Below are 25,732 nucleotides of genomic sequence, written 5' to 3'. Positions count from 1 at the left end.
AGACTTTTCTCATAGCAAAAGATCAGATCTCACAACCTTTCTTCATAAACTCCAACTTTCAACCCATTAATCATTTCCCTTGGTCTACCCTGGACCTCCTCCAAGATTTCTATATTTTTCTGAAAATGTGGAGCCCCAAACCAGACATGTGTGTGAAATTATCCAGGGCTCAGGAAACACAGGAGTCATGAATTATCTGAACACAGCTGTTGGGAAAAACTAAAGGGAAGATTCAATCAGATTGACAAATCCTCCCCTTGCAACTTGGAGACAAAGTAGTGGTTGTTTAATAAAAAGATGAGCCTTCATAACAAAGCTATGTCTTCTGTCCTTAGCTTTTAAATGAAGCATTATTTTCAAAAGAAATAACTCTCGAATAGAACATTTATCTTTCACCGTTTTCCCCCTCAACAAAATTGTTTAAGAACCAGTGGCTTTTCTGTACTCCATTTAAAATCCCAAGATGTAGACCTTTCACATTTAAATTGGATTTGTGCTTTCATATTCTCAGGTGCTTATTATATACTGATATAATTTCTCTCAAAGGTAAGGCCTATGAAATACTACACTACTTTTGAAGCTTTACCTTTCACCCAAATTTAACCATTTCTTTTCATTTGGTCTGCGCACAAAATCCAGTTAGAATAAAGTGAATAAAACTAAGTTGAATTCAGTAAAAGAGAATTATGCTAACCTACATGATACCTAGAATCAAGTCTTCATAAATTCATCAAGTATGTCTCCATTATGGCCTTACAACCCAAGGTGACCAAATAATGGGATCAGCAGAAATATTGTTCCCATTACCCAGGAGATATTCTATGGTGTCTGTAAAATCAGTCCAATTGGCCCAAGAAGACATTAAGCCAGATATAGATATAGATATGGCACTCTAAAAAGAAATGGGGTAGCAGAGGAGAATGTTTACTTCCTCTTCATAATATTGCCTTGAAAAATTGTCCGGGGACTTTGTAACCAAAAAGAGACTACTACAAGTGTTTGCTGTAAGTAGGTACTTCTGAAACCTTAGTCAGCCAGTGAGAGGCACCAAGAAGTTATAAGTCTAGTTGGATATAGGAAAGGCTTATGCTGATACAGAAGAATAGGACAAATATAATGTTTCATAAAAGTTGAAGACAGAGAGATGGGGTGGAATGGGGAATGAATTGGTGAGAGTACAGCCATTAATTTAAATTCCAGCCCCCATAATTGTTTTTTGTTTGGTTGGTAGTCACTGCCATGTATGTACTCTGGGAAATTACTTCTTTTTTGTTGCTTGGACAGTAGTCATGACCTGGGAATGGGGGGTGGTGTGTGTGGGAGGTGAGGTATTATATGGCTAGATATCCAATTTTGGAAGTCAGATGTCGATGCCATGATTCAAACTAAATATATTTCTGAGACACAAACTAAGACCATAGTCAGTTTTCCTCAAGATAGTTTCCATGCTGAATTAGAAAAATGAAGACCAACACTTCCTTTATTACCAGATTTCATGTGTCCCCCAAATGCAGTAAAATGTTTAATATTGAGGATCTTTTATTTCATAGGCATGTTTTCCTGAAGGCCTTGAGAAGAATGAGCCAAACATATGACCATCCACTGGCCTTTTTAATTTAAATAAGTTCCAAGTGTAAACAACTGAAGTTAGCTTTGCATTGTTTGTCCCTTTATGTTGATACTAAATACTGATTTGAACTACTATTCTCACATAATAAACATATTCTTACAGCATTATAACCAGACTGTGGATGTAGATCACGTTAGAACTACTTTGCAAGCCAAATTTCCATTACCTTCCATCTTGTCCGCACACAAAAACTAATTAGAGCAAAGTGAGTAAAAATAAGTTGAATTCCGTAAAGAAGAATCATGCTAATCTACATGATGCCAATTTATCTCAAGAGTATGTACAAGTTTGGCATATTCTTGACTATTTCCTAGATTAACTTTTTTTCTAATGTTTCTTTTTATTATTGTACTTTTGGAAATTCATATTGTTATTTATATGATTTTGCTCTCTGTTTCTAGAAAGAATTTATAAAACATCAAATTTACCCTTTAGTTAATTGATATTTATAAGAGCATAATTTTAGAAGAGTATTTAGTAATAAAAGTTAATCACAAAAGCAGAATTTTATGTATGGATATTATATGAGGAACAAAGAAATTGCTCCAAAGAGTATTTAGTTGGAACATAAGATGGTTTTAAAAATAAAAATTTTAAATGAGCAAACATTTTCTAACGTTTTAAGAGTAGGAATATTAATAGATATAATAAATTTTAGAATTACTCCTTTTTTTTTTTTTTTTTTTTGATACAGAGTCTCACTCTGTCGCCCAGACTGGAGTGCAATGGTGCAATCTTGGCTCACTGCAACCTCTGCCTCCTGGGTTCAAGCAATTCTCCTGCCTCAGTCTCCTGAGTAGCTGGGATTACAGGCATAGGCCACCATACTTGGCTCATTTTTTAAGTTTTAGTAGAGACGGAGTTTCACCATGTTGGCCAGGCTGGTCTCGAACTCTTGACCTCAGGTGATCCACCCGCCTCAGCCTCCCAAAGAGCTAGGATTGCAGGCATGAGCCACCGTGCCTGGCTAGAATTCCTCTTTTATTTCTTGATCACTTTGGGGAAAATATATTAGTCATTGTTGTTTTCTTGGGGTGGAGGATCAGGAGTGAAAAGAATTTTGTCACTGAAAATCAAATAAAGCTGTTGTCAAATCTCAGATAAAAGAACCAAGTGAAGTAACTCTGAAACAAGTAATAATACAGTAATCAATGAAAACTTGAAGTTTCAAGTTTTAGCTAGTGTCTCAATAGTCATAAAGTAACTATAGGATATTTAAGAAGTATAAAGTATAATTAGTTTTGTCCTACCATTTTGAAATTAATAATATCTGATTAGAATGCTATTAAAGTGTTGTTATGCTTATGTTTTAGTAATTAATCTGTTTTTAATTTTATTTTGAACATTAAAGTAATTAAAATCTTGCACAGACTGTCCATTGTTTCCTTTTGATGTGACTATTAGGAAATAGAAGAAATATCTTTGTCATATGATATTATTTTAAGGCCCAGATAGTAGTCAAAAGAACTTGGGTCCTAATTTAAAACTGTCAGTTTCTGGCCATGTAACCTTGGCAAGCGACTTCACTAGCCCAAGATTGTTCAGATAGATACCGTAAGGGTCATGTAATTGTTTATTGAATAAATTGAGAGATCTACCACTGTGCACTTCAGTTGCCCAATCAATCAAATGAGGTCAGTGGGCTACAAACTGAGTTTGCTAAAGCCGGCAACACATTCAGACCTTATCTCAGAAAGAAGAGATGATTTAGGTGATTTCAATGCATGAGGGGAATCAGTGAACTAGATCATTTGTAAGGTACTTTTTCTATCTAAATTTGAACTCCAAGGTTAGCTTACCAAATGATATACAGTTCCTGAGCCAAGGTAAGGACTTATAGTCTACCAGCCATCATATTACTTAGTTATCTCTGACAAAGCTTTAGGTGGACTTTTTCATACATCAAAATGTCCTTCAAGATTATCCTTTTTTGCTAGGCTGCTTTCAGAGCTCTGGGACATATCAAATCCATTATGTGTTCATGGTGTCCTCCTCTGAATAAATCAGAGTGGAGGTGGGATGAAGTCTCTTCATGGACTTCCGCATCTTTGATTACTTATATGTCTTTGGCAGCTCTGCAAAGACCACTGACTTGTGTGCTAAGACATACCAGTATGCATCCAATCCCTCATTTAAAACCACATCTTTCTAGGAGCTGCTTTCTAGGAGGAAGATGGATGAAATAAATATATCAGGAAGATGCCTAAGTAGATATGCGACTCCCTTACCCAGAATATATCCCAGCTTGGTTTCTAGAGCTAGTATCCAGAGTTCTGAGTTGGTGCAAAGACACAAAGGACCCAGACACCAATTCCTGGCATGCTCCCAAATGAGATGCTATTTTCAGGAAAGTTCCAAGTTTGGAGTGGATCCTTTGGAGGAAGAGCATTGAATTGCACAAGGAAAGCCAATAAACATTCTAGTCCCCAACAGGGACTATAAGCCTTGTAATTACGTTTTAGACTGTGCTTGTCCATCCTCTTCTTCTCCATATCTGTAAACAACATGTTAGCTTTGGAGGTTTGTCATCCACTGTGTGTCTTTGGAGAGGGTGTTCCTCATCACAGCATCTGCAGTATTATAGCCAGTAACAGTTCGCAAAGGCAAACTTATGAAATAGCTTCTAAACATACTAAATCCTAATCCAAACAATTTATAACGTTTCTTACTCAATAACTCTCAGAAGTCAACTAACTTGGAACTGCCCTAAACAAGTTAAGAAAGGAGTTCAGACATCATCCATTGGGTTAATAAACTAAAGTGGAAGGAAGAACATGCAGGTGAAAAGTTTCAGATTCTAATCTCTTCAGTGACTATATACTTCTGGATCATTCTGTATCTTGATAGTGTTTTAAGTGTGATGATAATTATAATAATAAAAGCTAAGATTGAATAGAGATTTGCAGATTAATGATTAAAAAAGGGCTTTGACATTAGACAGACTTAGGTTTGAACCCAGCTTTGCCACTTATTGGCTCGGCTAATTTAAGATAGTTAATTAATTACTGATGCCTCATTTTCCTTATCTTTAAAAGAAAAATAATCATCTTAGCCTGAAAGATTGTTGTGAGGATTCAGTGAACTATGGAAATGCAGAATGCTCACCACAGTGAGCTCAACAAAGTTAGATTTTATTATTAACGTATATGATCCTAACAAAACATTTTAATACTTTTTCCATTTTATGATTATGAAAACTGGGCTTCAATAAGGGTAGCTGACAATTAGCTATTTGAAAATCTCTCATCGGTTAGCAAAGATCAAAATGGTTCTAAAGTAGCACTCCTGGAAATGAATTGTGAGACTCGTAGCCATCTCAAAGAGTTGTGGTCAAGATCTTGTAAGAAAATGTGTATGTAAACCATCTGATAATGGGAGACCCAGATTAAATCTGGGTGGTAGCTATAAGATGGGGAGGCACAACTTTATAATGGACTTTGGAACCAGAAAACTTTCGGTTTGAAGTTTAGCTTCTCCACTTCAGATTTTCTGTGTTAGTTTGGGCAAGTTACTTAAATTCTCTGAGCTCTAGTTTTCTTAATCTATCTCTGAGAGTTACTTTGAGAGTTAAGTAATATATGCCAAATACAAAACAAATAACAGCACTGGATGAATGCAGAATAAATGTCATCCCACATCATTATAATTTCCCATGGTGTAGTAATGACAAACAGGAAGAGTTTCAGTAATCTCTTGGGTTAGTGAGGTCAGAACAGGTATCTTAAGCAATGCCGAGTTAATGACCAGAATCTGAACTTTTTATCTTTTTCAATGGAGTGATGCATTGCTAGGGTAATGGGGTTGTGCTGGTGATACTAAAGATAAACATTAGAGTAATAGCAAGCTCAGTCAATAGAAACATGCTTACCATACCCTGGCCTTCTCAGTGTTTAGTCCTTTCCCCACTTGGCAGCTTGTCTAATGGCAAATGTGAATTTTAAAAGTTTTCTCCCAATGCCAGTTTCCTTTTGCCAGGAAGGAAACAACAATGGCTAATTTCTGAATCTATGCTGTGTTAATAAGTGCTTCTCAAGTGTTTTGTTGTTAAATATGTGTGGGAAATGTTACACAGTAGTATTTGCATGCTTTCTCACCAGTATACATCACAGACACCTTCATATCACATGTCAGTTTTATAGATATTTCAAAATACATTGATGCTTATCATTACTTCAAAATTATAATATTTACCTTGCTGTTAGATCTTATTTAATGTATTAAAAAGAATATATATTACTGTATCACACAATATATTATTTCAAATATTTTTATAACTGCACATCAATGCCACTGGCTTCCTTTGTAATCTTATACATTTATTTCATTCACTTAGAATTTTTTTTTTTTTTTTGAGACAAAGTCTCACTGCGTCATCCAGGCTGGAGTGCAGTGGCTGATCTCGGCTCACTGCAACCTCCACCTCCAAGATTCAAGTGATTCTCGTGCCTCAGCCTTCCAAGTAGCTGGGATTAAAGATACGTGCCACCACGCCCAGCTAATTTTATTTTTTTTTTTGGTAAAGACACAGTTTTGCCATGTTGGCCAGGTTGGTCTGGAACCCCTGACCTCAAGTTATCCACCCGCCTTGGCCTCCCAAACTGCTGAGATTACAGGTGTGAGCCATCGTGCCTGGCCCCATTTAGACATTTTTATGAGAAGGGTTTACATAAGCTTTACCAGACTGCCAAGAGAGTTGAGTCCATGGCATGAAAGTCATTACAGTGAGCAATTCTTTCTTTCTTTTTTTTTTTTGCCAGGCTGGAGTGCAATGGCATGATCTCGGCTCACTACAGCCTCTGCCTCCGTGGTTCAAGTTATTCTCCTACCTCAGCCTCCCAAGTAGCTGAGATTACAGGCATGAACCACTAATTTTTTGTATTTTTAGTAGAGACAGGGTTTTGCCATGTTGGCCAGGCTGGTCTGGAACTCCTGACCTCAAGTGATCCACTCACCTCGGCCTCCCAAAGTGTTGGGATTACAGGCGTTAGCCACCATGCTGGGCATCAGAGCAATTCTTAAATATTGATTGTGGAAGTTATTGGCAAGGAAGAAGTCCTTAGCGGAGGAGGAAGGTGAAAGCAGAAGAAACCATTGTTTCCTACTAAAGTAGCCAGAACAACAATGAGCATGGAAAGTAGAGAACAGTCAATTCAAGAGCCCCTGTGTAATTAGAACTCCATTGTGACTTCCCTTGTTAATTCTCAGGTTTTTTCCACATTCTCTTTCTTTTCTCTATTCGCTCACACTGCAATGCCCTATCCCAAAGGCTTTGGATGTTTGTGGCACCTTTCTGCAATCACCTAATTTGTGTATTTTTTCCCCACAGTAACCTTGTTACTTAGAGACAGGAGGTGGTTGATATATTTCCTTGAAGCGGGAGGAATCAATTCTAACTCCTTTTGGTACTGATAAGCATGGTGCTACAAGGAAATTTCTAGATAGGATAACATTGTAACATTCACTCTGGGAACAAAGATCTCAGAGCATTTTCTGCTGCTGTTTAGGAAAATTGTTAGATCACCTTTCCCAGGATGCGAAGATTTTGGAGTGGATTTAACATTCACTCAGAGGTTAAAAACTTTGACAAAATATATTTTACTTCCTGTAGTGGTCTGGGAAATGCCCAGAGTGGATCAAAATGTCCTATACAAGCTACAGCTTTCTCCCAGCTTCAGGCTGAATTGTGAAATCCAGAGGTCACATGTTACTAAACTGCTGGTTTTTAGACACTAGAGTTTACAGATTTTTTATTTTTAAATTAATACTTTGTAATATATTTTACCATTTGTCTAAAATAGAATTCAAGAATGATGTCTGTTATGCCTAGTGCATCAGAAGTTATTTTAAATATGACATCTTTATAAAAGTCAATAGCTGCCTCATCAAAGGGCAATCATGTCTAGTGTGGGTGGCTGTGCCAATTGTTTTTGAACTACTGCAGCAATCTAGCCAATCCCAGGGAATGGCTTGCAGTCTTTCTACACCCACATTCTTTTTCTTAATTATCTTCACCAGGCTGAGTTAGTTAAGGACAGATCTATAGCATTTCCTGGATGTCAAAATGCCCACACACCTTCTGCAATCCTTGGGCTACCCGCTCCCTTTCATGCTTCTTTTGGCTTGTCCATCTAATTATCTATTATCATGTGTATATAATGCATTATTCATGAGACCCAGGCAATTTCAGGATGTAATATCTTGATTTTAAAAGGAAATGACCTGAAAAATTATAACTTCAGCTTGCACAAAGAAAATAAGCAGTAAATTTGATAGCAGGTCTTCCATCGCGCCACCTGCTTTTAAAGATAATCTGCAGAAATTTGAGATCATTCTCTAAATTAAAACTTTCCTAGCCATCATTCCATAAACGAACAGGTTCAACACTTAGATTCCTTCTATTCTGGGTTCAAATATGTTACTTTGATTTTTTTCATGATATACTTCTTAACAAGTTAAAAATTTGTGGTACCCAAAACTGTAAATCATCAAAGGTTAGGGTAACTTAGGCCTTAATTTCCCCTACACTGCAAGAAATAGTTATAGACTATATCTTTTATATCACTGAAACTTGGAACGGAAGTGGAATTTAGAGTTTATTCTGAGAACATCTCTTTTGTTTTATGTATGAGGAAGCAGAGATCAAGAGTGACTGACTGACTTTTTTGGGTACTGACAATTGGTTGGAAGTAAAGCCTAAACTCAGGCTTTTAATCTTATTCACTGTGTTCTCTTGAAAAAAGGAATCTTATGAGTCCAGAAGTCTGTCCCCTTCTAAGGATTGGAGCAAATAAAGAGACCAGTCTTTGTCTCTAGGCCACAAGATCCACCAAGATAGGAACCATTTGGTCTTGCTTATTCTTGAATCTCCAGATTGTAATACACTTCCTGGCACATAATGGCAAATTATGTGTCGCCAATTAATACTTACAAAATAAAATTATGAATGCTAGAGTCTCTATAGAAAGTATACCTTTTGGGCAAAATGGGAAATGGTCAGCCATGATCCACATAAGTATCAGAACATCTACCAAGATAAATAAGTACCCAGTGTCCAAGACTGGGATGAAATTCCAGAGGGTTGAAAGAAAACAAGCCAGCATGAATTCATGTATCAGATATGAGCTGGGCTAAGTGACCTCTGAGAACCTTCCCAGACCCCAGATTCTATGATTCACAAGTAAAGGTAATGTACATCTTGGCTTTGGCTCTTCTTATTCTCTGTATTTGTTTTTTTGGGGAATTAGCAACTATGACTTAGATGGTATGTCAAGTAGAGGAAGAGTCCTGCTTTCTTTGAGTGTCTAACTGTGGGAGAGGGAAAGACTGTCTTAGGAAGACTAGTTAAAACTTTCCATTAGGCCTGAAAATTTTGAAAACTATTTGTAGAAAATGTTTTAAATTTAATTAAATAAATCAAAATAAGAGAAAATAATGCCTACAGCTCCCTCTGATGCCCTAGTGGAGTTTAAGGCAGCATGGTCTAGAGAGGAACAAACACAAATTTCCTTAAAATTTGAAGAAAGATTCTGAGTTAGTCTTTACATCTTGCTGGCAGTGTAGTGTTAGATAATTCTGCACCTTACTTTCCTCATCTGTAAAAGGTGATTGGTGATTCCTACCTTACATTACTGATAAGGAAATCAAATGAAACCTGTAGAGAGCTGTCAAAGTACTATATGAATCTAAAGTGTTATTACTAGGAAATACAAATAAAGTCTGCACTACAGCAGAAAAATTTCTTATAGGATTGTTTTATAATGTTGGAAAGAAAGAAGAAAAAAATATCCACCTGAATTTTTAAAAAGTCAGAATGAACACTCCAAAAATTGCCAAATGAGATTAGAGGCAGGGTTAAAGAATTCATCCTTCCATTTCTGCACCACAGGGTTTTAAGGATATTAATCTTTATGAAACACGTGTATCTTTCTCAAAAGACACTTGTTAAAGCAGCAGCTCTACATTCCAAAGTAAAAGAGGAAAGATGTCATATTTTTGAAATTACAATCACCTTCAAGCCAAAAAGGGGAAAAATATTTTTGTTGTTGAAAAATTTAATCTGTCTTTCTTTAAGACCTCTATTTCCATAGCACTCAGTGATGGTAAGCTTTCACTAGATGCTAATGTTTATTTTTATTGCTAAGTAGTACGCAATGTTCTTGACATAGATTATGGCATGTAAATTTAAGAGACTCACTGCTTGTTAAATTCCCACTAGAAAACACACACAGAGACACACACGCCCATACACACACACACACACACACACAGACACACACACACACACACACAGACAGCAGTAGCAGATCAGCAGAGAAAGACACCAGCCAAAGAAAGATAATTTGAGATACTTCTGAGGTAGCAGTTGTAAAATTAAAATAAGCAACTCATTAAATTATCCATAGAGTGAAAAGAAAGCTGCAAAAATAGATATTTTTCTGGCAAGTCAGTGCTTTTCAGAATAAATTTAGTTTTCAGCAGAGCTTTTAAATCTGATGATATCAGTTCATATTCATTAGAGTTATTTAAGTGGTTAGACTAGTTTGTCTAATTAAAACCAAAGAGTAGCTTTACTGGCCTTTGATAGAAGTATATTTAATAAAAAATATGCTCAGTTAGACATCATTTTAACTGACAGATTGTAAGCAATATGATCGAGTGAATGTTACTTGAGCAAGTTTGAGCCTGGTCCCAAAATCACAGAATTACAAAATAAAAACCCTTTGTAAGTCATGCTTTAATGCTGGTTTTCCCTCATTTCTGTTTGTTGGCTGATTATCTATTTTGTGGTCATCCAGTCCCTTGCCTTCTCTCTCGCTCACTGCCTGATTTTGGAGTGTTATTTCTTACTAAAGCTTCCCCTAGAGGACAGGCCAGGAAAAGGAAAGAAACTAAATTCACCAGCTTCTCTTCTTATTAAGAATTTAGATCAGAGATTTGAGTGGGAAAGAGTCGGGCAAATGAAAGGGGAAGCTTATTTATGTTGATTTTAGATCTTTAAAAGCCTTCTTTCCAATGTACATTAATAGACAATTGAAAAATAATAATTTATAAGCCAACTAATCACTTGCTTTTAAAATCCTCACTTACTACCTTGAGCATATACATTAGATTATGTTTTAAAATAACTAGTACTCTGGTTCAGTCAAATGAAAATGATATATGCAAAGAGTATGTCATAATGATACCTCCCATTTATGGAGTGCCTGCTTCCCAGTTTGCAAAGCCCTTATAGATATTCTCTTCTATCCTCCAAAAATTGCTGTGTTGTAGGTCTTACTATCAATGACACTGAAAAAGCTACTGGCAGGATATACATATTCTCATCTGAATCAGTACTGGTATACTCCATTGGGGGAGCTAGACCAAGCTAAAATCTCACATACAGACATATTAATATGCAAGACCAAGGGGTATAAAAGTAGGCTAGGTTACTGTTAATTTAATAGCAGCTAGGTTAAAATTCTCTCTCTTTCCTCTTTCTTCCCTTCTTCTCTCTGTCACTTTCTAGTCTTTTGACTGATTCCAAACAGGACAATTGAAATGTCTTGCCTTCATGCTGAAGAGCTCTTTGTAAATACACATAAACAGTGAATATCAGGTGCACCATTTTTAAAGTGATATTCATTTCCACAACAGTTTAGGTGAAACCATGTCATCTTACAAGTTGAGTGTGTGTGTGTGTGTGTGTGTGTGTGTGTGTAGAGGATGATGTGACACTTTTGAGGTTTATTTAAGTTGTTAAAGACCTCAAGGTTACAAGACTTAGACTGTTAAGCATTTTTCCTCCCAGAGACACGAAATCTACAATTTTCTCCATTCAACTGTCAGCTAAATTGGCAAGTCAACTGAAAGGATAATATTCCCTTAACGATGCATTCATTTGAAGCCCTAGCAACTGTATTAGGCAGCAGCGAGTATTCGCTAGCAAGGGATGGCGCGGGGAAAGGGAACTCTGCAATTTAGAGTGACAGATGATTTCTTTCCCATCCATCAAGCTGCCTCAAAATGTCACAATATTTACACCTCTTTCTTGGTGAATTAGAATCCAGAGACAAGCAGACAGAAAGAAAAAAATAATAATTCCGGCCGGTTGCCGCCTGATTGGAAAAGCAAGCGTTGCACCTTTAAATTCTGCTCCTCCATTCTCCGTTCCGCACACCACCACCCCCCCCCCCCCGCCCCTCCCGGGATTTTGCAATAAATCTCCCAGTTCTGCGTTCAGCCCTGCAGATCCGTATTTAAAACAGCACCATCTGGGAAGGGTGGGTGGCGATGGTGATGCGGGCGCCTTGGAGTTCCTTTGCAGCACGCTTGGAATTGCATCAGACTGATCAGAAATCCCCCCGCCCCCAAGCTCAGCCCCTCCCGCCACGCTCCCCTGCCCGCCCCTCCCCTCCCCTCCCCTCCCATCGCGTAGATCTGACTGAGAAAACGACTGGATCTCGGAACAATCTGTGCCCCATTCGCTGCAGGCTTGCTCCGTAAACCCTGCCCTACGCTCCCTTTGTGTGCCGAGCAGCCTATCACCGTCATCTGATCCTAGCGCCTGTTTTTTATCTTTTCCTTCTAAATTTCCACAATATCCTCGCTTCGCCTATGAATCCACCTGCGCAGAGTTAGGATTCTTTCTTTCGTTCGTTAAAACAGTGGTCTTGAGTTTCGGAAATAGGTTTTTCCTACGTTCCCCTCACCCCTACCCCAAGCTCCTGCCTTTTAATTAAGAAGAGCTGATCCGGGGAGGAGTCCAGAACGACCAAGCCCTGGGGCGAAAACTGCCACCGGGCACGGCTCTGTGGCCGGAACAAAAGGCCTGAGAAGGGGGTGGGAGTGAGGGTTATAGGAGTGTGGAGAGCCTGATGGCCCCCACCTAGGGGCGCCTAAGTCCCTGAGCTCCCCGAAGAGTGGCAAGAGGATAACGCAGCCGCGCGTTCCGGCAGTTCGCGGTCCCCCGGGGGTGCAAGCGGGGGCGGGAGAGGTAGAACCACAGGGCTGGGCGGCTCCGTGCCGCTTCTATCTCACCCGCCAAGCCCCCCACCTCCACCCCCCGCCAGTCCCCCGGCCCACCCGGGTGGCGGCGGCGGCTCAGCGACTAGCGGGCCGCCCTCCACCGGTGCCTCCGGACGCAACCTCGCCCTGGCAGGGCGGTCTACGCGCCCAGCTGATTGGTGGCTCTGTCCAGCCGCCGCACGGAGCTAAGAGTGTTCTTCTCCACGGCCTCCAGCCGCCCAGGCCCCCTCGCCCGGCCCGCTCTCTGGCTCTTCGGTCCGGAAAGGACCTTCTACTCCCAGGCGGAGGCCCCCCTTTCCCTGAGTTACCCCGACTGACTCGGACCTGGGCTCAGTGAGGCATCCGGCCCGGCTGGGGAGCGGAGCGCGGTCTCGGCAGCTCCCCTTCCCTTGAGAAAGCGGGAGCCCTCTAAGCCAGCGCCCGAAACTCGCGGGGAGGGAGGACAGAAGGGATAAAAAAAAAAACCCAGAAAGAAACATCCAGCGAGGAGCGAGGGCGAAGGAGAGGAAGAGATAGAATGAGGGAGGGATGGAGGCTGGAGGAGGGGGCGGGGTGGAAGAAGGGGGGCGGGAAGGAGGGAGGGAGGGGGAAAGAGAGGGAGGGAAGGATACAGAGAGAATGAATCCTTCTCACTAGAAGAGCTGAAATTACCTTGATTCATTTTTTGTGTTGGAGGTTTAGCTTTACCTCCTTCCCTCTTCCCAACCTCCACCTCCTCTTTCCCCACCGCACACCACCTCCACCGCCTGATTCTAAATGCTACAAAGTCAAATTTTAGGAAATCGAATGTTGTGCAAAAGCTTCATAATTAGTAATGAATCTACTGTACACACACACACACATACAGACGCACACACACACCAGCAAAGAGAACGGAAAAGAGGGAGGTGAAGGGGAGAAAAAGAGAGATAAATCTTACATTTGAATCAGACATTTGCAGGTCCAAGTTAACTAAACTCATTATATCCGCAGGAAGACTGAGTTTCTTTTTTTTCCTTCTTCCTTTGCCCCAGGGTTCTCACCTAGGGCAATTCAAACTGGGCAAATACCAAGAAACAACCCCCTCTCATGCTCCCCCTCTACCTCCTCCCCTCCACCACGCGTCCTCTCCGGAAGACAGAGTATCAAAATAGCTCAAGAATTGGGGATGCAGGGGGTCCCCGCCCTGGTGCTTACCTTCTTTGCGGCTTACACCACCCCGGTGGCTAGATCCTGGAGATAAACACTTGCATTTCCCAAAGTTAACCCAGTATACCAACCCGGAGCTTGCCAAGAGTCTATTCCAGCCTACACCGCTAGGAAGCCAACTTCAGCGAGCTCAATGAGGGGACCAAACTGGGGCTCGCTTTCCAAACGCTCCTCTCCAAAATCTGACTCTCTCTCCAGCCCCGATCTCAGTGTGAGCCGAACCTCAGAAAAGACGCTTTTTAAGGGCGACACAGGGTTGGCTTTACAGCGGGGCCAAGAAGACTACCTGGGGGTACCTCCACCTCGGACAAATCCGTTGGCTCTGTCCAAGGTGCTGAATGGACTCCGATCGCCCGGATTACGCACCCGGCACAGCAGGAGGAAAAGGCTTAAAAATCTCTAATTAAGTGATATTTGATATTGCTCTAGACGGTTTCTTCCACTTCCTTACGTTTTGTCACGTGCGGATGGCTTTGCCAAAGCCATCCTGTTAATAGTTGATCACATGTTGATGAGAACCTTTTCTTCTACGAGAGGATTACCCATTTCATTACCGGTGATATGCACTTCTGACTTATTTCTCTCCCCCCAACCCCACCCCCATCTACACCTAAACTCCCAGTCTCTACCCCACCCTTACCCCCACTCCACCCCCTAACCCCAACCTCTAACAGCATTATTGTTTTTAGATGGAAATTAACCCCCTTGCAAATGTCAATTACATGCCCACATATAAATCATAGAATATGATCCTACACCATACACATAAAGGAAAAGAATAGAATGCAAGACGGCTGAGAGACAAGCATCAGCCTTGAACAACCAATATAACACACCCCCCCCCCCCAGCTCCAAGTTTGTTCCACGCAGTTCCACATAGCTGTGTTAAATCTCAAATGATTCCAATTAAAGTTGCACTGTGTAAAAACCCGATTCCCCTGGCCTGAGTAGCTGCTGTTCTTTGGCGTGTGAAGTGCTAGGAAGAGCCGTGATATGCCCGTTGTTAAGCAACATGTCAAGATTTTTCAATTATAATGCAGGGTTTATTGCTACTCACCATTGTGCCTTTGCTGTCCTGGAGACTCAAGTGTCTTAAAATCTCGTCTCCCCAACAGATGCTGGAAGGTAATGTGTCTTGTTTGAAGTCATCATGTGAGAAGTTCGGCTTTGCTCAGTGGATCGCCCACCACTTGGTGTGACTTATGAATCTAATAACCCTTTGCAATATCCGCAAGCTTAAACTCTCAACCACCTTGGCGACTACAGAAGACAAAGCAACTGGCATCGATGTCGAAAAACCTATAGATTTACGCAAACGCCCTCACTCCGAGAGACACGTTTCCTTTTGAGTTCTTACGTGATTCTAATGAATGAGCGAGGTTACCAATGATTGCCCAACTGCCCTGCTATGTAGCAGGTGTTTCCTAGGGCTGCCTTCTAACTGCCCGTTACTGGGTCCTGGCACTGAAAGTTCCCAGAGAAAGTGAGGAGTTTCAGAGTACCCCTGTAAAAAAAAAAAAAAAAAAAACCCAGCCTGCACACCGCTCCCTTGCCCACTACGCAGGTCACACCTGGGGCTCCGGCGAAGCTGAATTCGGCTCGGGAGATTTCCCTGTCGCCAGGTAAGAAAACCTTCGCCTTGTCAGGCTAGGGCGGGAAGACCGCTGGGGAACTTGTTGCTTATCAGCGCCGGCAGACTACCGCTTTAATAATAATACCAGAAAAGCGCAGCAGGGAGCGGGTGGGGGGCGGCAACGGCGACGACCAACCTCGCTGTTTACGTGACCGACTCACTGTGACTCTCCGGGTAAAAAAAGGAAACTTCTTAGAAAAGTTCGTGCCCCTCCCCCTCCCCCATCATGACTAAGGGTCTCCAGCCGGTGAGGTCGTGAGTGATGATCAAATGGGGACTGGGGGGAGGGGGGCGAGTAAGTGACTTGTCCTTGGGAACATCTGCATGCGTCGAAGCGCGCATCAGCCCAACAACTTTCCCTTTTCCTCTTGGGTACTGATGACTAGGCGAGAGGCACCAAGGCGAGCCACCAGTTGCCCACAGGAACCTGTGTAAGCCGAGCTCTCGAGCGGCTGAGTTGAATGAAGTTATGACTGCGTTTGCTCTAATGGCTTATGGCTTCCCAAATGTGAGTTAACAGCCCCGGTGCGCAGCTAGGTCGGAAGGCGAGCCGCGGAGAGCGGAGCCGCGGGCCAAGGCAGGGACGGGAGGGGAGGCGGCAGGTCGGGCGCTCCGCTGCTGCTCGGTGCTGCTTCCCTGGAGTCGCTTCCTCATCCTGCGGGGGCTGCCCCGCCGCCGGGGTGCCGGGGTGAGCGCGGCGGGAGCCAGGGCTGTGGTGGCGAACCTCGGAGGGGGCTCTCCCAGGAAGCCCCGCGGTTAGCGCCCGCGCTTCCCCACCAGTGGCTGCGCAGGCTGGGAAGCGGAGAGGTCACGTGTTGGCGGAAAGTAACTTGGTGGCGAAAGGATGAACTTTGAGAAGAGGAAAAAAAAAGCACAATGAAACAAACCACCCCCGTGGAGTGTCTAATAGAGAGGGAGGCGGGAGGGGGGGCGGAGGGGCGCCGCTCTCCGCGGGAGACGTGGGGACGACTCCGGAAATCTCGGGAAATAGGCAATAACTCGAGCTTTGGCAACGTCCCCCAGCCTAGGGAGGCGCTAACGCAAGGTATCTTTCCACTGAAGCTGCCCTTTGCCTACCCTCAGCCATCGCTAGCACAGCCGAGCAGAGGAACCAGGGATGAATGTAGACCAGTTGTTATGGAGATGCCCGTCGCTCTGAGGAGCGCTAGTGCCCTGGGAAGTCTCCAGACGCATTTCAGGTTTCGTCGTTTTGGCACTGACACCATGATTTTACTCGCTCTGAGTTCCCACCAAGGGGAGCCCACCAACGGCGTCACAGGCCCTGGCCGTGGCGCTATTGACTGCAGGGATGAGGCACAGCGATGCTGCAGAAGATGGTGGATAGCTCTTAAGTTTCAGACCACCCAGCCCTTTCCAATTTCCAGTTTCTTTATTCCAATCAAAAGTGCTTTGTTTGAATATCATTCTTGCTTGCTTATGTATAAAAATCTTACTTACACGATAGGATGATTAGAAGCAACAGAACATAAGCATTCAGTGGCTGCTTCAAGGTCCTCACCCTCCCATCCCAGAAATGCCTTCCTTATGGAAAATAAGTTTTACTTCCCAATTATGTGCATGGACCTCTGTTCATTGCAGCCCCCATTGGTACTGGGTTATTATTATTAGCAGTAAGTCTAGTGTTGAGTTCATGCTTCTCTAGAAATGTTTCCAAAGTCAAACAGGCTTATCTTATGCTCCAGATAAAGTATCTGTATACACAGGCTTCCTGGTTCTCATTACGAATAGTTCTAGATTTGCCAGGCTCCTGGAGACCTGAGATGGGTCCTCATGAAAGGATTTCAGACACCCTCACAGTCATCAACACAACAGTTCTCGCCAAATGAAAGGACTGCTCAAATTGTCCACAAACTGCCACTTTTTGTCCATCCATGAATTAGCCAGCAGATGCTGCCCTAAGACTGGGACAGCTGGTACATACCATTCTCAGAGGTCTTGGGGTACAGGCTTTGTGGACAAAACTGGTTTTTTCAGAATGGAATCCATAATGCTGTTAATAACTTTCCTTGCCTACTGACAAATTCAATGACTAGCACAGATCTGCAATCTTGAAAAGACATAAGGAGATGACCACTGTATATGAACATATTATTCCCCATTGCCATCAATGTGATATATTTTTCTGACTCTTTTGTCAACAGTTTGTGGTCTGTATAGAAACTATCAGCTATTTCCCTGATGGATCTTTATTCTGAAAATTACATCTTATAGTGGGATACCCTGAATTGTTGGTGTAGGTGCCTGAGGATTCAGAACATGAATGACTGATTAGTTTGAAACATTTAGACACATGATTGTACTGAAGATATTTCCCAAGAAATATTTTTAACCAGTGCTCTTATTTCTTGGAACCATTACTAAAACCTCCAACTCAGGGACCAAAATGATGAACAAGAGTTGCTAAATAATAAGGGTTGATATAGGGAGCTAGGGAGAGTGGTGAAGATATGGTGTTTGCCATATATCTATATATACCTATTCCCACTCTGAATTTCTCAGTGATCTGATGGACAATTCTCTTCTCTTGGTGCACTATCAACTCTCCAACCTTTTATCTCCATCCACTCACTTACATAATTTTTTTCCATCTGCAGAAATCCAGCGTCTAATGTAAGTAAAGGTTGCAATAATTTCATTTGTTAAGATAGATGCCAAGCACTGTATCTGCCACAGTTTTAATCTCAGTAGCACTTATTCCTGAGGTTATCTTACTTCTTCATACAACCCCAATCAGCTGTGATATGAATATCACACTTCTCTAGGCTCATTTGACCCCATTTGTATTTAGTAATGGTAAGAACATTTCAGACTGAATAGTGAACAAATCTTGTTCCTTAAGGATCACTACGTAACAACATAACCAAACTTAAAGCAAAATGTATTAATACAACCTAGAAGGAAGGATTTTTGCTTTCAAAATATGGGTATTGCACTCCTTATAGATGAGCTGTTCAATATTCACAGTTTTCTACCTATGCCACAGTTATAAAGCTTGTTCTTTGCCCCCATCTTTATGAATATAGGTTCAAAAATTAATACGAGGCTCATCAATATTAGGAGGCACAAAAACTTCACTAAGTAGATGTGTAAAGTCTTGGAATTGGTGGGAGATGGGTAACAGAGCAGGAGTCTACAAAGTCAGAAATGAAAGAGAACTCCTTTTCTTAGAAAACTAAGAAATAATTGGAGTACCTCTTAAGACAAAGTCCATTGTCTTTATTTCTAAAAGGAAATTCAGTAAGTCACTTTTAATAGGATGGTTTGTGTATTCCTTACTACATATCAAGGAAGACAAAGATGAGATAGTACTTCCATTCTTTTCTCCCAACTAGTCTTTCCAAATCTATTTGGTTGTAGTTAATTTCCAGGCTCTCCATCTCACCTGGTGTTGGATAGATTATTTCCATCCTTCCTTCCTACTCTTACTTCTCCTTCCTTTTCAGTACTTATTCTGTGCCAGCGACTCTGATGGGACTGGTGATCCACATGTTAACAATTCTCTACCTAAAATATCTCAGAAGTTAAAGAGTGCTTGGTTAATAATAGCTGAGAGGTCAACAGTGCCTTCCCCTTCATTACCTCAGGATCACTTGTTACAATCAATGCAGAAGAGTAGTCACAGAGAAGCTCCTGATGGTGATGTAATTGCTATCTTGGAGCCTAAAAACAAAAAACAGGTAGCAAAAGCCTTCTGTTTATGATATAAGAAGAGCTTCTGACCAGGTAGGAAGAAAGATTGGCCCTCTTAGTCACTTCCTGGTCTCTAATGGTTCTCCACAGGTAATAGAAGGAGAGGCAAAGAATCACGACACACAATTTGGAAAGCCTTCTGAAAGCAAGAATAGGCAATGATTGCCAAGAACCTCGTATTGAGCTCATATTTAAAAAGAACTCAAAGAATCCTCAATCTACCAAACCTAGTTATAAAGGAAACAATCAAAATTTCAAAAAGAAGTAAGCAAGAGAAAGCCTTGGGAAAGTCATGATTTAGTTTGCAATAACCTCTGTGCATTTCTGAGCCTGACAAGCAAGCATGAGACAGAAGATCTGGACATGGCTTAACTCAATTTCAGAAAACCAGACAACCCTATAATGAGGCTGAAGCAAGACCACATGGAATACTGAGGAAGAACTGAATGACTCTTTCTAAACCATCTTACAGAAAAGAGATGAATAAGAGGAAGTATGGGTAGCAAGTAAGGGAGAAGTGACATTGTTAATATGAAAAGTCGACAGGAGATTAAGATGGGTCAAGAGCATGTCAGGTCAGCGCTTGCAAGATGTACTTAACTAAATGTAAGTTCATATTAGGAATTGGATAAAATGAGAAATAAAAACTCCAAGGAGTCACAAAACTTAGGATCATGGAAAGGCAAGTGAAAATTAGTAAAAGGAGCCAAGTTTATATCATGATAGGGCCTACCAAGGTATGCTTGACATCTAATCTGCCTAGAACATCTGGAAGGAAACTTTCATAGATGCTAAACTGTGCTTCTTATAATTTAATGTGCACATGAATCTCCTGGGCAACTCTTTAGAAAGCAGATTCTAAATCTGAGGTCAGCATCAACATTTGGCATTTTCAACAAATTCCCAGGTGATATGAGGTTGTGCCACATTTTGCACAGCAAAATACTAAAGCTTGCTGCCTTAGTCTATGGTTTCATTTGCATTATGGCTTCATTAATGCACTTCATTAGTAACTGAAGTGAATGCTATATAACAAAAAATAATTCAAGGAAAAGACCTGTTCCTTTAACTCTAATGTTACACAAACCACAAACTCTAATTTGCTCCTGAACCCATTAATTCTAGAAAGTACTTAAGCACAGTGGACATCAACCTCTTAGTATCAGTAACATTGGCTATAGTTTGAATATTTATCATTTTGTACCTATTGGAGTAAAAGAAAAGAGAATCCATTTGGAATATATTGGGCACATTGCAAAATGGAAAAGTCAGGGAAAATTATTCTAGTCATGTAAAGAGGATTGGTTAGGTCATATTCTGAGTCCTGAGCTCATTCTGGGTTTCTTTCTATAAATAGGATATTTTGGAACTAGAGAAAGCATAGCAGAAGGCAACCAGAATGACAGAGGGATTTGTGGAATTTGCTTCTGCTGAAAGGTTAAGGAAACTAGGTCTGTTTTCTTTTGTAAGGAGAGAAAAGATGGTACCTCACTGAGGTGATATCATTCTAAAAGTAGTGGAAGTAATAGGATGAGACAAGAGTGCCTTATGGAAACAAGAGTAGAAGGATTCTGGCAAGGAATGAAGGCCAGAAGAATGGCTCTAGCTTTTCTAAAGGCCCTCAGTTAGCAGTCTTCCTACTGGCAGAACTCCACTACTCGCAAAAGGAGGGGTAAACACTAGATTGGGATCAGGAAATAAGTGAGAGTGAGAAAATGAGGAGGCAGAGGGGATCTTATGTCTTTGCTCATTGAGAACATTTTCAAACAGGCATTTATTAATCCTATAGAAGCCCTGCACTCAAGGCATATGGTGCACTTTACCAACATTCCCCAAGCTCAAGGGTTCTGCTTCTGTAACACATCACATCTCTGCTTCCTCTTCATCCCAAAATGGCATTTTGACCATCAATTCAGCAGAGAAATGTAAGTAGTTATAATATGCAGGGTTTTCCCTCTAAATTACTTTCTCCTCTTCATCAATCCTGGAAAACATTCTCTTTTTATTTTATTTATTTTTAGAGACAGGGTCTTGCTGTGTCACCCAGGCTAAAGTTCAGGGGCTCGTTCTTGGCTCACTGCAACCTCTGCCTCCTGAGCTCCAACAATTCTCCCACCTCAACCTCCCAAGTAGCTGGGAACATAGGTGCATGCCACTACACCCGGATCATTTTTATATTTTTTGTAGAGACAGGGTTTCGCCATATTGCTCAGGCTGGTCTTGAACTCTGGGACTCAAATGATCTGCCTGCCTCAGCCTCTCAAACTGCTGGGATTACAGGCATGAGCCACTGTGCCAGGGCTGATTTTCTTTTCAGTTGGTAGAAAAGCACTGTCCATGACTTCGCATATGAGACCTCAACATCTTCATTTGATCCCTGAATCTCAGAGACGAAAGGACTTGCACACCATCCTGGGCTACCCCATAATTTTACAGCAGGGGAATATAAAGCTCATAGAGTTGATAATCATACAGATTTTACGTGTATGGTACTGGAGCATATATGCTTTCTGGAAACTGAAAATTCCCCAGTGAGCTATCTGGAAAATGTCAATTATTCCATGAGTTAGCTCAGTACTCTGGTCCTCTGTCAAAATTGATTTTCAGCTTTGTGTCTTTTTACCTGGACAACCTTTGAGGGGAGTTGCTCTAGGTCCACTGCTTTAGGTAGTTGACCCAAACTTCCCCAAAATGTAGGAAATTTGGTTAACTAACTTTAGGTGGGTTAAGCAAATTTCCATAGTCACACTGCTTGTAAGTAGTAGAGGAGGAATTAAAATTCAGGATTTTCAGATCTAAAGTTTATGCTTTTAAGCACTGGACCATATTTACCCCTACTGCCTTCTTCCTTTCTGAATACATACATTTTTGCTTTTGTTGAAGTTTATGTTACAGTATTGGGACAAGCCAGTCTCACTTAACTATACTGCTTCCCTCTCTCCCAATACCTTGACTGCTATATAATAGAAATATATATAATATATATTTATATATATTATATAAAAATATATTTATATTATATATTATATATAAATATATTATATCAAAATAATAAATATAATAATAATATATTTATATATATTAATATAATTTTCCTATATGAGTTAGAATCAAACTGCTTCTGTTTATCTCTGGGAAGACTTGTTTTCTAACTTTTTCCAGCATAGCAGCATAGATTGCAATGCAAGGAGAGACTGAAGAACAATGGTGATCACCTATTGCCCTATGTTCTGGGGAGGCTTAAACCACTTCTGGAGCCTCCTTTTCCCCCACCTCCATCCTAGAAGGTAGTAGATGCATCCTTGAAGAGGCCTCGACAGAACCTAGGCCAATTCGCTTCTAAGATGCAGGTTATTCTTGAAATCTACAAGCAGCAATTCGAAGATGGGGTATACACTGCAAATTAGGGGGCACTAATGCGATGACTCAGAGTTCCAGAATGGGTCTGAGTATGCAAATCACTGTGGAGATGTTCCCAAAGTCTTGACAGATCTATGTTAAGGCAGAAACAAGGACATCATATTCTCCAATATTACTGTGATTCAGAATCTAAATAGTAATCTGAATGCCAGAAATGTCAGCCAAGAAATGGGAAAAGGAATGGGCAGGCCAGAGATCTGGTCCTGTTGAGAAGCCTGTGAACCCAGTGACTTGGAATAAAGACAATTGGGAGAAGCCTGAAATTTCAAGAGAAAAAGAGGAATCTTTGGCCCTAATGATGGGCCTTTCTTGGTGTTCCCTGTCTCTGTACTCTGTTTCCTACCTCTTGTAAGACAGGACATCTCTTGGAATCATCTGATGTGTTGGAAGGGGGCTGGGAGGGAAAGAGCATTCATGCTGACTATGTTAGAAGTTGGATCGTCTGACCTTGGCAAACCATTTTCTTTCTCTGGGCCTCAGTTTTTCCACTTATATAATGGCCTTAGATTTGACATTTGTTGCGAGTTGAATTGTGTCCTTTCTGAATTAATATATTGAAGTCTCAACCTCCAGTACCTCAGAAAGTAACCGTATTTGGAGCTGGGTCTTTAAAGAGATGATTAACTTAAAATGAGGCATTAGGGTGGGGCTCCAATCCAATATGCCTAATTTTTTTATAAGAAGAGAGAAACTGGCTGGGCACAGTGGCTCACGCCTGTAATCCCAGCACTTTGAGATGCCGAGGCGGGCGGATCACCTGAGGTCGGGAGTTTGAGACCAGCCTGACCAACATGGAGAAACCCCATCTCTACTAAAAATACAAAATTAGCTGGGCGTGGTGGCGCATGCCTGTAATCCTAGCTACTTGGGAGGCTGAGGCAGGAGAATTGCTTGAACCTGGGAGGTGGAGGTTGCAGTGAGCCAAGATTGTGCCATTGTACTACAGCCTGGACAACAAGAGTGAAACTCTGTCTCAAAAAAAAAAAAAAAAAAGCAGAAGAAGAGAGAGACATCAGGGATGCACATGCACAGAGGAAAGACCATGTGAGGGCACAGCAAGAGGACATCCATCTGCAAGCCAAGAAGAGAGGCCTCAGAAAAAATCAACCTGGTTGGCACATTGATCTTGGACTTCCAGTCTCCAGAACTGTGAGAAAATGAGTTTCTGTTATTGACATCCAGTGTGTGGCTTTTTGTTTTGGCAGCTACAGTAAACAAATACAGATTTCAAATGGCCCAATTATCTGCCTTCCTATTTCTGTGAAACTTCCTTCAACAGGCTTAGTATTGGGATGGATTGAAGTTGACTGCAAATTCTTTCATAGTTCTTTCATCAAGAAATGGGGTTGTATGTGCTCCTCCCCTGCTCGGGTGGGCTCAGTGACTGCTTTTACCAATAGAATAAGGCAAAACTTACACTTCTAGTTTCCTGGTTCCAAGCCTTAGGAGACTCTTCACTTACTCTTCTGTGTCATGGAACACCTGCTCTTGGAGCCCTGGACCACCATGTAAAAAGTCCAACTACCCTGCTGGAGATGCCATGTGAGGTAGGCATGAGATTACATGGAGAGAGTGAAAGGCCCAACTGAGCCCAGCCTTCCAGTTTGCCCTGCTGAGATGCTGGGCATGTGAGTACAACTCACTTGGACACTCCAGACCAGACCAGCCACCAGCTGAAGGTCACTAAGTGACTCCAGTCAGTGCCATGTGAAATGAAAGAATTGCCTAGCCAAGACCTGCCAGAATTCTTATTCATTAGATACAATATGGTTGTTGAGTAAGCCACTAAGTTTTGTTACAGTGCTTGTTAACATGTTACAATGATGTAATAAAAGTTTCTGAACTGATTTACTAGACATTTATGAGCATATTAATTCTATACAGGCTCATTCTTACCAGGTCTTATTTTGTGCTCACGGAGAAAGTAAGGTGCCATTATGAAGCGATTGGGGTTTGGACTGAGATTTGGATTCAGGTAAACTCTGCCATTAACAAGTCACTTGGTTTCTTCAGACAAGTAATTTGACATCTCTGAGTCTCACTTTGCTTATCTGTAAAATAGGGATAATCACACCTGCTGTGTGGAGTTTTGTGAGGACTTAATGTGTTAATTAGATATTTTATTGCCAGGCAGATATCATCCTATAAATGGTAACCACTCTTACTGCAATAGTGATGCTACTGCTGCTGCTGATAATCATGATGAAACCAGGTCATCTTGCCTATGACTGCCAGTGGAGTTGGATGAAATGCCCCTTCCAAACAAGCAGCCCTCCTCGGTCTGCCAGAGGGCTAAAATCTCACCATTGGCTTTTTCAAGTTATGGCATTTCAGTTTAAGGACTCAATATCCTTTAAATTTCCAGTTACACCTGGCAAGGTTAACACAGGCAAAAACATTACAAACTGGAAACAGAATAGCAAAGTGAAAAAAAGCATGTGATTTAAAAAATTTAGAACTAGTTTTGGCTACAAGTCCTTCCAGATCTAAACTAACAGTGGATTGAATGTGTTAGAAATTTGACTTCCATGTAAATTACAAGTAGGTCTGGAGCCATATGATGTTCTATAGTGTCAGGGACTCAAGCTCTATCTGTCTTCTGTCTATCTTCTGCTGTATGTAGTTTTATTCTGCATGTCGTCTCATGGTATAACATGACTGCTGCTTCTTCACTATCAGGAAAGAAGACTGGTTGGAAAGGATGCACGCTATTACTTTAAGGACACGTCTTAGAAGTTGGACAAATTGCTCTTGCTTATACATTGTTGCCCAAAACTTAGTCATAAGGCCAAATCTAGCTCCTACACAGGGTGGGAAATGTGAACTTGACATACATGTGCCTAGCACATTAATTCTATTATCAAGGAAGAAGAGATGCTTACTGGGAAAAGAAGTAATCTTTGTGACAGTTAACAATTTCTTGAGCACTATTTCAAGTCTGGAGTGGTGGTAGGCACTATTTCAAGTCTGGAGTGGTAGTAGGCAATTCAGGTACTTTGCAGCCCTGTGAGCCTTTTTTTTTTTTTTTTTTTTTTTTTTTAGCTCTTGTTGCACAGGCTGGAGTGCAAAGGCACGATCTCGGCTCACTGCAGCCTTCGCCTCCTGGGTTCAGGTGATTCTCCTCCCTCAGCCTCCTGAGTAGC

The 25,732-nt window shown here is 41.3% G+C and overlaps 1 protein-coding gene across 2 annotated transcripts in view; it reads right to left on the bottom strand.

Moving 5' to 3' along the window:
* BDNF (brain derived neurotrophic factor) overlaps window positions 1–15,510 on the bottom strand; it is a 68,447-nt gene extending 52,937 nt beyond the window's left edge. The window contains exon 1 of one of the 2 annotated variants that reach the window (XM_054439787.2): window positions 14,883–15,510. In XM_054439787.2, the coding sequence (XP_054295762.1) occupies window positions 14,883–14,885 (3 nt within the window). In that variant the 5' untranslated portion in view covers window positions 14,886–15,510. Of the gene's footprint in view, window positions 1–13,813; window positions 13,874–14,882 lie in introns of those variants that run through there. The other variant, XM_054439789.2, reaches the window with a different exon arrangement.
* Between the last annotated feature and the right edge of the window lie 10,222 nt (window positions 15,511–25,732).

Source organism: Pongo pygmaeus, chromosome 9, assembly GCF_028885625.2.
Source record: "Pongo pygmaeus isolate AG05252 chromosome 9, NHGRI_mPonPyg2-v2.0_pri, whole genome shotgun sequence".
Lineage (NCBI taxonomy): Eukaryota > Metazoa > Chordata > Mammalia > Primates > Hominidae > Pongo > Pongo pygmaeus.
The sequence above is the reverse complement of the archived record's forward strand: the minus strand, read 5'-3'. Positions and strand labels throughout refer to the sequence as shown.